This window comes from Paralichthys olivaceus, chromosome 15 (genome assembly GCF_024713975.1).
Source record: "Paralichthys olivaceus isolate ysfri-2021 chromosome 15, ASM2471397v2, whole genome shotgun sequence".
Taxonomy (NCBI): Eukaryota; Metazoa; Chordata; class Actinopteri; order Pleuronectiformes; family Paralichthyidae; genus Paralichthys; species Paralichthys olivaceus.
Window position 1 is genome coordinate 333,248 of NC_091107.1, and position 14,598 is coordinate 347,845.

The 14,598-nt window shown below is 40.9% G+C and overlaps 2 protein-coding genes and 1 long non-coding RNA gene across 5 annotated transcripts in view; 2 read left to right on the top strand and 1 right to left on the bottom strand.

The window, feature by feature from the left end:
- LOC138413773 (uncharacterized) overlaps positions 1 to 14,598 on the bottom strand; it is an 85,099-nt gene that overhangs the window by 9,143 nt on the left and 61,358 nt on the right. The gene's annotated exons all lie outside the window — the stretch shown is intronic.
- Positions 3,580 to 5,699, top strand: LOC109643204 (olfactory receptor 2K2-like). The gene is made up of 3 exons (XM_020108238.2): positions 3,580 to 4,088; positions 4,392 to 4,618; positions 5,073 to 5,699. Exons 1-3 carry the CDS (start codon positions 3,712 to 3,714, stop codon positions 5,426 to 5,428), a joined length of 960 nt encoding a protein of 319 aa, XP_019963797.2. The 5' UTR covers positions 3,580 to 3,711; the 3' UTR covers positions 5,429 to 5,699.
- On the top strand, positions 10,024 to 11,940 carry LOC138413771 (olfactory receptor 2K2-like). The gene is made up of 3 exons (XM_069539387.1): positions 10,024 to 10,400; positions 10,702 to 10,928; positions 11,383 to 11,940. The coding sequence occupies exons 1-3, from the start codon at positions 10,024 to 10,026 to the stop codon at positions 11,736 to 11,738; spliced, it is 960 nt and encodes a 319-aa protein (XP_069395488.1). The 3' UTR covers positions 11,739 to 11,940.

Below are 14,598 nucleotides of genomic sequence, written 5' to 3' on the forward strand. Positions count from 1 at the left end.
ACCGAGTGTGCGATGATAGTCGGTGGTCCTCCCTGCAGGAGGACGAGATGTACAGTTTGATGGCCAAAGGAAGAAAAGACTTCCTGTAGCACTCTGTGGTGTGACACTAGTGTGGCGTACATGGGCTGAGCCGCATTGTCCATTCTACTGAGGAGTTTCCTCAGCATCCTCCTCTCTCTTCTACGTTAGAAAGTGTTAATATGGGTCACTGTACAACAGTTTTAAATGTCTAATAAGTTGTCAATATATTGTGCTTCCTGTCTAAGTGTTTGAAATTTCAGGGTCACCCACATACAGTTGTTGAGACCTGACATGTTTTGGGGAAATCAGGCAAAGCAATGGTGAAAAATGACATCAACTGTATTTAAACATCAAACAAAAGCTTCACTGTACAAATTTACACATTCACAAGGTGAAAAATGTGCTTTGTGAGGTCACCGTGACCTTTGACCTCCAAAAACTAAATCAGTTCAATTTTATTTGTATAGCGCCAAATCATAATATACATTATCTCAAGGCTCTTTACATAGAAGGTCAAGACCTTAATCAGATCATCCTGGACTACAAGTTCGAAGAAATGCCCTCAAGATGTCTTGAGATATTGCGTTCACGGGAATGGGACGGACGGACGGACGGACAACCCAGAAACATAATGCCTCTGGCACCGGACTGTCTAGTTCATCTCATAGCTGTTGGTGAAAACCACCTGCTTGTAGTGATCACTGATGGACTCACAAAGCAAGTATTACTGTATTTGTGAAGTGCACTGTCATATACAATGCATGTTCACTCTTTATGAACATAATCTAAAATAAACAAAACACTTATCAACAGTTTGTGATGGTAATTAATCCTGTGAGAGTAATAGATGTTTATCAGAGCTCAGAGGGCAACACTGACACCAGGGGGCTTCTGGGACATAGAGCGACTCACATCACAACAACATGATGAGCCTCTGTATGAACCCTGACTTCTGAACATTACACAGAAACACATCATCTAATAGACAGACTCCAATGAAACTTCAATGAGATCACAGCAGTGATTCCAATGACTTTTCCTTTGTGAAACTTGGCCCTTATGTGCAAGTCCGAGGCTGTTAACCTGGTTTGGGACCAGCTGGTATTTTAGACAATAGTGTAAACCTGTAAATAAAGTTTCCCGGTTTGGTGTGACACCTTTAGACTGAGAACACATTCAGCAGCTCTGGGATGAACTGGAACGTTGACTGAGAACCAGACCAGTCCCACAGAGGAAGCTGCTCCCTGTCCATCAGCCCCTGAACGCCTCACTGAAGCTTCTAATCTATCTAATTCTATTAATGCACTGGTCACTGAGACTCCTGGGAGGTCTGAGGCCTCCAGGACACTCATTAAAACCCAATCATGACACAGGTATACAACGCACACACACACACACACACACACACACACACACACAGGTTTGCATCCTCTTATGGTGAAAATAATTCAAGTTGAAAATACATGAAGAGAGTCCAGAGGAAACAGAAACAAATGATGTTCTCAGACTCCACAGTCAAACCTACACTGTTTACGTCACATGACAGTTCACGTCCACTGGTGATGTGGTGTAAACAGGAAGTAGATTGATTGACCTCATGATGCTGGCACTGACAACAAAAAGACTCAATGCACGACTTTCCAGCCAGAAGCTGTTGGGGGAAGCTCCTCGGTTAAAGTTGTTGGACAAACATCTATTGTTTTCCACCTCAGGTAAAGTGAAACCACTGCTGCATAACAAAAGCCTCGACAGAACAACTGAAGCTCTAATCTAACCAACACAGGCGGACATTGTCTCACTGCAAGCAGCCATCTGATGTCACCATCTTCTGCTTTATGATTGGAATTAGTAACACAGTTCATAAGCCATTGGTCCCACAACCCAGTGTCACAGTAGTTGTCTAAACAGTCCCGGAATTCAATGTAGTGATTTGATCATGAAGAAACGTTTTTGACTTTCTCCTGACGATAAAATCTAGAAAACGTATTGACTCAAACATTATTCTCAGGAACACAACGTGTTTCGGTTGCCTGAAGCACAAACACTGTGGATGTGAACCTGCCATCAACTGCTTCCTTCAGACTCCAGTTCAGTTGACAGACGCTTCATTCAGAAATGGTTTCAGTTTCTCCACCGCAGAACTTTCAATGAGGCAGACTGTCTCCAAAAAATGGAAACTTTGTGTCCAAGTGCACGAGTTGATACGTTACATTAAATCACAATTTCATGAAATATTGTGACTCAGTTATTCAAATGAGGATTTAGGTTCATTAGAGGAAAAACATCAATATTGTGATAATACATTCACAGTCTACAGATTCATTTCGTGATTATGTTTAAATTGTGACTCATTCTTCTGCAAAGTGAACTTTCTTTACGAGCTGAGTTGATAGGGCAGCATGTGATCGCTGCAGAGGAGGGTCCCTGCAGACTTCCTGTCTCAGCTCTCTGTTGTAACCACTAATGAACACAAGGTTCAAGTTGTTGCCACAACAAGACACAAACGTGCAATATTCTGATACTTGTTGCTAATGAGTTAAGTCTTGAAAAGTTCAGACACATATCACTTCATGACTTGAGTTTTAATAAGGTAATTCATACTTTATTGTCCTGCTCCAGACCATTATTATCACACTTTGTGAGACACCACGTGGGCCTGTCTTCACTGAGGTCACTGGTATCAGGTGACACTGTTCTGGATGTAAACACGAAGTCCAAATAGGAAGAAGTGTTTCCTCTATGAAGATAAATATTAGGCCTTAAAGGTCATTTGACCGTCAAAGCAGATTTGAGTCGGTGCTGATTCCTGAATGAACATAACAAGCATCAGCTAGCTGCTAAGAAGAAATGAGGAACTAAAATGTCACTGCATCAAATTACTCAGATTCAAGGACACCAGTTAAATAAGTCTGATGTCCTTCATCAAGCCCCATGAATTATTTAACTTCCAGTTTCAAAGTAAGAGTGAAAAATACCTGGTTCTACCAACATATACTGAATTCTTTTCTGGCCCATGTTCCATAGGAATACCTTCTGTAATTTTTACATAGTCCTGGTTAAAATGAAATCTTTGGCTCAGGTAAAAATGGTAATTTTGGAGTTTCTGGTCCTCGTTTACTGGAGCTGTTAATGAGTTACTGCTCAACACTGTCACTGAAACAGACTGAAACCTCATTGATGCTCTCGGTCCACGGCTGTCTGACCCAGAACACACACTGAAAGTAAGAATAACCTGGTGTCGTGCTTCAGAATGATCAGAGTATATTAGAAGTAATTGTTGTGGAGATACATGTGTCATAGAGCCAGCTGGAGACACAAGCCACAGAGGGCGCTTCAGGGCGGGGTCGTCTCAATAGTAACGTGTCTGTGGGCAGAGATCAGCTGACGGACTCTCAAGTCAACGTAAAATCATTTAAGGCAGAACTCTCTCCTCAAACAAGTCAGAGCAACATCAGCGCTCTGACGAGAGGAACACTGAAATTACTTTTTGTATTTAATGAAATACCAAATTGCTCTGAAACCATTTGTTCATCAAGTATCAGCTTCCTGTTTTACTGCTGGTGGCGCTAATCTTTTTCCTTAGTTAAGAATCATGCTCCTGAGGTTTAGGTGACAAACTGATTCGGTCTGATTCCTGAAAAGTTTCCTCTTCAGAAGATTTTGATCAACCTGTGTCTTAACAACATTTGCATGGAGAACGGGTCAATGATGACCCCTCTCAGGCAGCCTATCGTGTTCGAGCTGGAGGGCTTCTCTATAACTCCAGGCTACGGATCTTTCCTGTTCTTCCTGGCTCTCTTTAACTACATGGTGGTGCTGTTGGGGAACGGTGTGGTGATGTGCATCATTGTCATAGACAAGAACCTGCATAGACCCATGTTTGTGTTGCTCTGTAATCTGGTAGTCTGCGATGTGCTGGGTTCCACCGCGGTGCTGCCTCGCCTCATGATGCACTTTTTGACTGGGGAGAAGAGGATCGCCTACATCACAGCCATCGCTCAGGCCTTCACTGTGCACATGTACGGCGCCACAGTGCAGACTCTTCTGGCTGCGATGGCCTATGACAGGTATCGAAAGCACCTCAGGAGAATTACTCACAGCTTCACGTTATTCTTTTACTCTAGTTCTCATAAGTTTTAGATCCAGGTACAATGATTTTCACAGAAAAGAGTGTGAACAAACTCAATGAATGTGCTTTTTCTTTAGCAGCAGAATTCACATAATCAGATGGTTTTATAAAGTAAAATAATCTCAAACTCAGCACAAGTGTCTCTGTTTCATTGCGATATCCTCATATATTCATCAACAGTAAGAGATGCTGAGACCTTGTATATCAAATATATCCATAACCTCCATCAATGCGTCTGCAGGTACATTGCTGTGTGTGAGCCGCTCAGGTACCACGCCATCATGACGTCAGCTCGGCTGTACACCTGCTGTGTCCTGGCCTGGTCCGTCGCTCTGCTCTGTATCGGGGTGCTCTTCACCCTTCACATGAATGTTCCACTGTGTGGCAACACCATCCAACACGTCTACTGCAGCAACCGTGCTATCATGAACCTGGCCTGCAGGTCCACCCCCTCAAATAACATCTATGGTCAGTGCACTGGTGTAGAACAACGTGTTGAGTCAGTGACAACCGCTGATTTCATTTGTTTTGCGCTTAGTAAAAGACTGAACGCTAACAGCACCACACAAACTAGAGCAAGACTTCACAGAACTAAACTGCAATGTCCCTCAGTAGAGTGCATTGCTCTGCCAAAACAACAGTCTCCTTGTGAAACCAAGTTTAATTCACTAGATCCAGGACTTTTATTTGGATTTGCATCAAACTGCAGTCTCCTAATTATGCCTGACTTTTTATCATCAAGATCCATGAATGATTTTCTGAGAAATCAAAGAAAATCCATGGAAATGAGTTCATTAGTTTCATATTGCTGCTGTTCTCACAGTGTTATACAGTAACATTTAAATATTTCACATAAATAAGATTGATCATTTCTAAAAGAGCTCTGCAAACCAGTCACTGTGATTTTCGTCTGTTTCTCTAGGTCTGTCAATGTCCTGGTCTCTGAGTACAGGGATCTTCGTCATCATTGCCTTTTCCTACTTTAGAATCCTTCATGCTTCTGTGAAACGAGGCAGAGCTGGCAGCAGAGTCTGCAGCAAGGCCTTTCAGACATGTGCATCACATCTTATTGTGTATGTGCTCTACGAGATCTCTGCAGTCATCATAATCGTGAGTCACAGGATTGCCTCACTCTCTCATAACATCAAGAAATTCTTCAGCATCCTGGTTATCATCATTCCACCAGCAATCAACCCCATCATCTACGGACTGGTCAGTAAAGAGTTACGTGCTAGTTTCATCAACAATGTTATCCTGCAAGTCCGTCTCAAACAATAGTGTTTGTCTTTAAATGAGTGTATCCTGATCAGTGAGGTCTGATGGTCTTAGGTGCAAACCCTGTAACCAATATTTACCCCATGTTCTCCCAACATGTATCCTGTGTCTATCCACTATTAAAAATGTAAATGTTTTTGTTTCTCAGCCTGGTCCTTCACCACCTCTTCCATGTTTATAATGTTTTACAATGGGATTTGGTTTGTTTTGCTCAAAGCACAAAGAATAGCATGAGAAACTGTCCACAGCAGAATCAAATAAAATATGAAACCTATAAAACCTGTTCACAGCGAGGTCTGTGGATTATCCTGCTGTGCAATTATTTTTGTTATTTTAACTAAGTACTGTTTTAATGTAAATGTAAGACATGTTATGACTAGCATGCCACTCAGAAGAGCACAAACCTCGACCAAGGCCCAACAGTCCTCTTATCAAACCTTAAATCTGTTGGACTTCAAAAACATGAAAAAATGATTAAAAAACCCATTAACTCCAGAAGAAGGTTAAATAGAAATAAAAATGCTAATTCATTTCCAGGCTTTAGGACTGAAGTACTCTATATTGAGTGAATAAGATCCCAAAGGAAGTTCTTGTACCAGCTTGCTCCCTATTACAGTACAAGTACAATCAATGAAATGAAATGAAGTGTATAGAGAGGAACTCATACTTAACTGCAGTGGCAGTAAGTAGAAATGAAATGATAAAGAAGGGGATACTGCAAATTGTATTGACATTTAAATATTGCACATAATAAAAAATGAATGTGATAATGAACAAAAACAATAATGTTACACAAATTGCACGTGAATGGTGTTTTTCCATGAGTGGTCATATTACAAATTTAAAAAAAGCAGCATAATAATATTGCACTGTTATGGATGTTGTAACCGAGTGTGCGATGATAGTCGGTGGTCCTCCCTGCAGGAGGACGAGATGTACAGTTTGATGGCCAAAGGAAGAAAAGACTTCCTGTAGCACTCTGTGGTGTGACACTAGTGTGGCGTACATGGGCTGAGCCGCATTGTCCATTCTACTGAGGAGTTTCCTCAGCATCCTCCTCTCTCTTCTACGTTAGAAAGTGTTAATATGGGTCACTGTACAACAGTTTTAAATGTCTAATAAGTTGTCAATATATTGTGCTTCCTGTCTAAGTGTTTGAAATTTCAGGGTCACCCACATACAGTTGTTGAGACCTGACATGTTTTGGGGAAATCAGGCAAAGCAATGGTGAAAAATGACATCAACTGTATTTAAACATCAAACAAAAGCTTCACTGTACAAATTTACACATTCACAAGGTGAAAAATGTGCTTTGTGAGGTCACCGTGACCTTTGACCTCCAAAAACTAAATCAGTTCAATTTTATTTGTATAGCGCCAAATCATAATATACATTATCTCAAGGCTCTTTACATAAAAGGTCAAGACCTTAATCAGATCATCCTGGACTACAAGTTCGAAGAAATGCCCTCAAGATGTCTTGAGATATTGCGTTCACGGGAATGGGACGGACGGACGGACGGACAACCCAGAAACATAATGCCTCTGGCACCGGACTGTCTAGTTCATCTCATAGCTGTTGGTGAAAACCACCTGCTTGTAGTGATCACTGATGGACTCACAAAGCAAGTATTACTGTATTTGTGAAGTGCACTGTCATATACAATGCATGTTCACTCTTTATGAACATAATCTAAAATAAACAAAACACTTATCAACAGTTTGTGATGGTAATTAATCCTGTGAGAGTAATAGATGTTTATCAGAGCTCAGAGGGCAACACTGACACCAGGGGGCTTCTGGGACATAGAGCGACTCACATCACAACAACATGATGAGCCTCTGTATGAACCCTGACTTCTGAACATTACACAGAAACACATCATCTAATAGACAGACTCCAATGAAACTTCAATGAGATCACAGCAGTGATTCCAATGACTTTTCCTTTGTGAAACTTGGCCCTTATGTGCAAGTCAGAGGCTGTTAACCTGGTTTGGGACCAGCTGGTATTTTAGACAATAGTGTAAACCTGTAAATAAAGTTTCCCGGTTTGGTGTGACACCTTTAGACTGAGAACACATTCAGCAGCTCTGGGATGAACTGGAACGTTGACTGAGAACCAGACCAGTCCCACAGAGGAAGCTGCTCCCTGTCCATCAGCCCCTGAACGCCTCACTGAAGCTTCTAATCTATCTAATTCTATTAATGCACTGGTCACTGAGACTCCTGGGAGGTCTGAGGCCTCCAGGACACTCATTAAAACCCAATCATGACACAGGTATACAACGCACACACACACACACACACACACACACACACACACACAGGTTTGCATCCTCTTATGGTGAAAATAATTCAAGTTGAAAATACATGAAGAGAGTCCAGAGGAAACAGAAACAAATGATGTTCTCAGACTCCACAGTCAAACCTACACTGTTTACGTCACATGACAGTTCACGTCCACTGGTGATGTGGTGTAAACAGGAAGTAGATTGATTGACCTCATGATGCTGGCACTGACAACAAAAAGACTCAATGCACGACTTTCCAGCCAGAAGCTGTTGGGGGAAGCTCCTCGGTTAAAGTTGTTGGACAAACATCTATTGTTTTCCACCTCAGGTAAAGTGAAACCACTGCTGCATAACAAAAGCCTCGACAGAACAACTGAAGCTCTAATCTAACCAACACAGGCGGACATTGTCTCACTGCAAGCAGCCATCTGATGTCACCATCTTCTGCTTTATGATTGGAATTAGTAACACAGTTCATAAGCCATTGGTCCCACAACCCAGTGTCACAGTAGTTGTCTAAACAGTCCCGGAATTCAATGTAGTGATTTGATCATGAAGAAACGTTTTTGACTTTCTCCTGACGATAAAATCTAGAAAACGTATTGACTCAAACATTATTCTCAGGAACACAACGTGTTTCGGTTGCCTGAAGCACAAACACTGTGGATGTGAACCTGCCATCAACTGCTTCCTTCAGACTCCAGTTCAGTTGACAGACGCTTCATTCAGAAATGGTTTCAGTTTCTCCACCGCAGAACTTTCAATGAGGCAGACTGTCTCCAAAAAATGGAAACTTTGTGTCCAAGTGCACGAGTTGATACGTTACATTAAATCACAATTTCATGAAATATTGTGACTCAGTTATTCAAATGAGGATTTAGGTTCATTAGAGGAAAAACATCAATATTGTGATAATACATTCACAGTCTACAGATTCATTTCGTGATTATGTTTAAATTGTGACTCATTCTTCTGCAAAGTGAACTTTCTTTACGAGCTGAGTTGATAGGGCAGCATGTGATCGCTGCAGAGGAGGGTCCCTGCAGACTTCCTGTCTCAGCTCTCTGTTGTAACCACTAATGAACACAAGGTTCAAGTTGTTGCCACAACAAGACACAAACGTGCAATATTCTGATACTTGTTGCTAATGAGTTAAGTCTTGAAAAGTTCAGACACATCACTTCATGACTTGAGTTTTAATAAGGTAATTCATACTTTATTGTCCTGCTCCAGACCATTATTATCACACTTTGTGAGACACCACGTGGGCCTGTCTTCACTGAGGTCACTGGTATCAGGTGACACTGTTCTGGATGTAAACACGAAGTCCAAATAGGAAGAAGTGTTTCCTCTATGAAGATAAATATTAGGCCTTAAAGGTCATTTGACCGTCAAAGCAGATTTGAGTCGGTGCTGATTCCTGAATGAACATAACAAGCATCAGCTAGCTGCTAAGAAGAAATGAGGAACTAAAATGTCACTGCATCAAATTACTCAGATTCAAGGACACCAGTTAAATAAGTCTGATGTCCTTCATCAAGCCCCATGAATTATTTACCATCCAGTTTCAAAGTAAGAGTGAAAAATACCTGGTTCTACCAACATATACTGAATTCTTTTCTGGCCCATGTTCCATAGGAATACCTTCTGTAATTTTTACATAGTCCTGGTTAAAATAAAATCTTTGGCTCAGGTAAAAATGGTAATTTTGGAGTTTCTGGTCCTCGTTTACTGGAGCTGTTAATGAGTTACTGCTCAACACTGTCACTGAAACAGACTGAAACCTCATTGATGCTCTCGGTCCACGGCTGTCTGACCCAGAACACACACTGAAAGTAAGAATAACCTGGTGTCGTGCTTCAGAATGATCAGAGTATATTAGAAGTAATTGTTGTGGAGATACATGTGTCATAGAGCCAGCTGGAGACACAAGCCACAGAGGGCGCTTCAGGGCGGGGTCGTCTCAATAGTAACGTGTCTGTGGGCAGAGATCAGCTGACGGACTCTCAAGTCAACGTAAAATCATTTAAGGCAGAACTCTCTCCTCAAACAAGTCAGAGCAACATCAGCGCTCTGACGAGAGGAACACTGAAATTACTTTTTGTATTTAATGAAATACCAAATTGCTCTGAAACCATTTGTTCATCAAGTATCAGCTTCCTGTTTTACTGCTGGTGGCGCTAATCTTTTTCCTTAGTTAAGAATCATGCTCCTGAGGTTTAGGTGACAAACTGATTCGGTCTGATTCCTGAAAAGTTTCCTCTTCAGAAGATTTTGATCAACCTGTGTCTTACACAACATTTGCATGGAGAACGGGTCAATGATGACTCCTCTCAGGCAGCCTATCGTGTTCGAGCTGGAGGGCTTCTCTATAACTCCAGGCTACGGATCTTTCCTGTTCTTCCTGGCTCTCTTTAACTACATGGTGGTGCTGTTGGGGAACGGTGTGGTGATGTGCATCATTGTCATAGACAAGAACCTGCATAGACCCATGTTTGTGTTGCTCTGTAATCTGGTAGTCTGCGATGTGCTGGGTTCCACCGCGGTGCTGCCTCGCCTCATGATGCACTTTTTGACTGGGGAGAAGAGGATCGCCTACATCACAGCCATCGCTCAGGCCTTCACTGTGCACATGTACGGCGCCACAGTGCAGACTCTTCTGGCTGCGATGGCCTATGACAGGTATCGAAAGCACCTCAGGAGAATTACTCACAGCTTCACGTTATTCTTTTACTCTAGTTCTCATAAGTTTTAGATCCAGGTACAATGATTTTCACAGAAAAGAGTGAACAAACTCAATGAATGTGCTTTTTCTTTAGCAGCAGAATTCACATAATCAGATGGTTTTATAAAGTAAAATAATCTCAAACTCAGCACAAGTGTCTCTGTTTCATTGCGATATCCTCATATATTCATCAACAGTAAGAGATGCTGAGACCTTGTATATCAAATATATCCATAACCTCCATCAATGCGTCTGCAGGTACATTGCTGTGTGTGAGCCGCTCAGGTACCACGCCATCATGACGTCAGCTCGGCTGTACACCTGCTGTGTCCTGGCCTGGTCCGTCGCTCTGCTCTGTATCGGGGTGCTCTTCACCCTTCACATGAATGTTCCACTGTGTGGCAACACCATCCAACATGTCCTCTGCAGCAACCGTGCTATCATGAACCTGGCCTGCAGGTCCACCCCCTCAAATAACATCTATGGTCAGTGCACTGGTGTAGAACAACGTGTTGAGTCAGTGACAACCGCTGATTTCATTTGTTTTGCGCTTAGTAAAAGACTGAACGCTAACAGCACCACACAAACTAGAGCAAGACTTCACAGAACTAAACTGCAATGTCCCTCAGTAGAGTGCATTGCTCTGCCAAAACAACAGTCCCCTTGTGAAACCAAGTTTAATTCACTAGATCCAGGACTTTTATTTGGATTTGCATCAAACTGCAGTCTCCTAATTATGCCTGACTTTTTATCATCAAGATCCATGAATGATATTCTGAGAAATCAAAGAAAATCCATGGAAATGAGTTCATTAGTTTCATATTGCTGCTGTTCTCACAGTGTTATACAGTAACATTTAAATATTTCACATAAATAAGATTGATCATTTCTAAAAGAGCTCTGCAAACCAGTCACTGTGATTTTCGTCTGTTTCTCTAGGTCTGTCAATGTCCTGGTCTCTGAGTACAGGGATCTTCGTCATCATTGCCTTTTCCTACTTTAGAATCCTTCATGCTTCTGTGAAACGAGGCAGAGCTGGCAGCAGAGTCTGCAGCAAGGCCTTTCAGACATGTGCATCACATCTTATTGTGTATGTGCTCTACGAGATCTCTGCAGTCATCATAAATGTGAGTCACAGGATTGCCTCACTCTCTCATAACATCAAGAAATTCTTCAGCATCCTGTTTATCATCATTCCACCAGCAATCAACCCCATCATCTACGGACTGGTCAGTAAAGAGTTACGTGCTAGTTTCATCAACAATGTTATCCTGCAAGTCCGTCTCAAACAATAGTGTTTGTCTTTAAATGAGTGTATCCTGATCAGTGAGGTCTGATGGTCTTAGGTGCAAACCCTGTAACCAATATTTACCCCATGTTCTCCCAACATGTATCCTGTGTCTATCCACTATTAAAAATGTAAATGTTTTTGTTTCTCAGCCTGGTCCTTCACCACCTCTTCCATGTTTATAATGTTTTACAATGGGATTTGGTTTGTTTTGCTCAAAGCACAAAGAATAGCATGAGAAACTGTCCACAGCAGAATCAAATAAAATATGAAACCTATAAAACCTGTTCACAGCGAGGTCTGTGGATTATCCTGCTGTGCAATTATTTTTGTTATTTTAACTAAGTACTGTTTTAATGTAAATGTAAGACATGTTATGACTAGCATGCCACTCAGAAGAGCACAAACCTCGACCAAGGCCCAACAGTCCTCTTATCAAACCTTAAATCTGTTGGACTTCAAAAACATGAAAAAATGATTAAAAAACCCATTAACTCCAGAAGAAGGTTAAATAGAAATAAAAATGCTAATTCATTTCCAGGCTTTAGGACTGAAGTACTCTATATTGAGTGAATAAGATCCCAAAGGAAGTTCTTGTACCAGCTTGCTCCCTATTACAGTACAAGTACAATCAATGAAATGAAATGAAGTGTATAGAGAGGAACTCATACTTAACTGCAGTGGCAGTAAGTAGAAATGAAATGATAAAGAAGGGGATACTGCAAATTGTATTGACATTTAAATATTGCACATAATAAAAAATGAATGTGATAATGAACAAAAACAATAATGTTACACAAATTGCACGTGAATGGTGTTTTTCCATGAGTGGTCATATTACAAATTTAAAAAAAGCAGCATAATAATATTGCACTGTTATGGATGTTGTAACCGAGTGTGCGATGATAGTCGGTGGTCCTCCCTGCAGGAGGACGAGATGTACAGTTTGATGGCCAAAGGAAGAAAAGACTTCCTGTAGCACTCTGTGGTGTGACACTAGTGTGGCGTACATGGGCTGAGCCGCATTGTCCATTCTACTGAGGAGTTTCCTCAGCATCCTCCTCTCTCTTCTACGTTAGAAAGTGTTAATATGGGTCACTGTACAACAGTTTTAAATGTCTAATAAGTTGTCAATATATTGTGCTTCCTGTCTAAGTGTTTGAAATTTCAGGGTCACCCACATACAGTTGTTGAGACCTGACATGTTTTGGGGAAATCAGGCAAAGCAATGGTGAAAAATGACATCAACTGTATTTAAACATCAAACAAAAGCTTCACTGTACAAATTTACACATTCACAAGGTGAAAAATGTGCTTTGTGAGGTCACCGTGACCTTTGACCTCCAAAAATTAAATCAGTTCAATTTTATTTGTATAGCGCCAAATCATAATATACATTATCTCAAGGCTCTTTACATAAAAGGTCAAGACCTTAATCAGATCATCCTGGACTACAAGTTCGAAGAAATGCCCTCAAGATGTCTTGAGATATTGCGTTCACGGGAATGGGACGGACGGACGGACGGACAACCCAGAAACATAATGCCTCTGGCACCGGACTGTCTAGTTCATCTCATAGCTGTTGGTGAAAACCACCTGCTTGTAGTGACCACTGATGGACTCACAAAGCAAGTATTACTGTATTTGTGAAGTGCACTGTCATATACAATGCATGTTCACTCTTTATGAACATAATCTAAGTATTTAAGTCATTAACTGTATGTTTTCTACTTTACCTTATGGGAACTTAATGAACAGGAAAGTATCAGTTGTAGCCCACTCATCCAGATGTGTGAGGGTAACTGAATGTCTGTTATTTTTGACATTTCAGATGGAAAACTACAACACCAGTGTCCCATCATTATCTTGAAGTGTGTACAAGGCTTAACTCAGCTTGTGGTCGTCACTATTAAAACTTTCAGTCGGTTCAAACCAAGGTTATTATAGTTTTGAATTTTTTGAATTTTTATTTAGTTTTTCAGTTTGCTTTTTTATTTCAGTTTAGTTGTAGTTAGTTCAACAACTGATTTTTTAGTTTCAGTTTAGTTTTTATTTCGTTTTAGTTTTTCCAGGTATTAAGAGAAAGCTTCGACTTGTAGAGGATGAAAAAGGATGAAACGACGTGTGACACCAAACATGGTTCATCAAGTCCTTTTATTTCATTCTTTAACCATCACCTGCAGGACAGGAAGTAATGGAGGGAGAAAACGAAACGAAAACGAAGCTGAATTTATCTTCAATTCAGTTTAGTTTTAGTTAGTTTTGCATTGTTCATTGTAGTTTTTATTTATTTTTTATTTTTATTTCAGTTAACTAAATTATTTTTTCATTGCTAGTTTTAGTTTTAGTCTTAGTTTTCGTTAACTATAATAACCCTGGTTCTAACCAGAACTTCACTCTTGAGTCTCTAGTCAGTTCTGAAACCTGATGGCACTCAAGTGTCCCCGGTCTTTCTCCCCCTCCCCACTATCACTCTCTCTTCTCTCCCCTCTTTTCCAACCATCTCTCATCTCCTTCCCCTGTTTTCTCTCCTCCCCCGGTGGAGGCAGATGACCACCCACCCTGAGTCTGGTTCTTGAGGTTTCTCTCTGTTAATGAGGAGTTTCTCCTCCACAGTCTCAAAGTGCTGCTCATTGTTCACCTGTTGGTTTCTGTAGATTAATGATTTTAAGGTCCTGACCTTCTATGTAAAGAGCCTTGAGATCATGTATATTAGGATTTGGCGTTATACAAATAAAATTGAATTGAATAGAATTGTTTGCAGAGTTTAGTGTAAATGGAACTTTGCCGAGTAGGAAAGTCCCTTGATGTTACATCAGACATTATGTAATGCTAACTGATTCCCCAATGAAAAAGCTATGTCTTTA

What these genes read in the sequence shown, in the direction of transcription:
- LOC109643204 (XM_020108238.2), top strand. Translation starts at nt 3,712, where the DNA reads ATGGAGAACGGGTCAATGATGACCCCTCTCAGGCAGCCTATCGTGTTC. An exon ending in GCTGCGATGGCCTATGACAG is followed by an intron (nt 4,089 to 4,391) that starts GTATCGAAAGCA and finishes ATGCGTCTGCAG; the next exon opens with GTACATTGCTGTGTGTGAGC. An exon ending in CCCCTCAAATAACATCTATG is followed by an intron (nt 4,619 to 5,072) that starts GTCAGTGCACTG and finishes CTGTTTCTCTAG; the next exon opens with GTCTGTCAATGTCCTGGTCT.
- LOC138413771 (XM_069539387.1), top strand. Translation starts at nt 10,024, where the DNA reads ATGGAGAACGGGTCAATGATGACTCCTCTCAGGCAGCCTATCGTGTTC. An exon ending in GCTGCGATGGCCTATGACAG is followed by an intron (nt 10,401 to 10,701) that starts GTATCGAAAGCA and finishes ATGCGTCTGCAG; the next exon opens with GTACATTGCTGTGTGTGAGC. An exon ending in CCCCTCAAATAACATCTATG is followed by an intron (nt 10,929 to 11,382) that starts GTCAGTGCACTG and finishes CTGTTTCTCTAG; the next exon opens with GTCTGTCAATGTCCTGGTCT.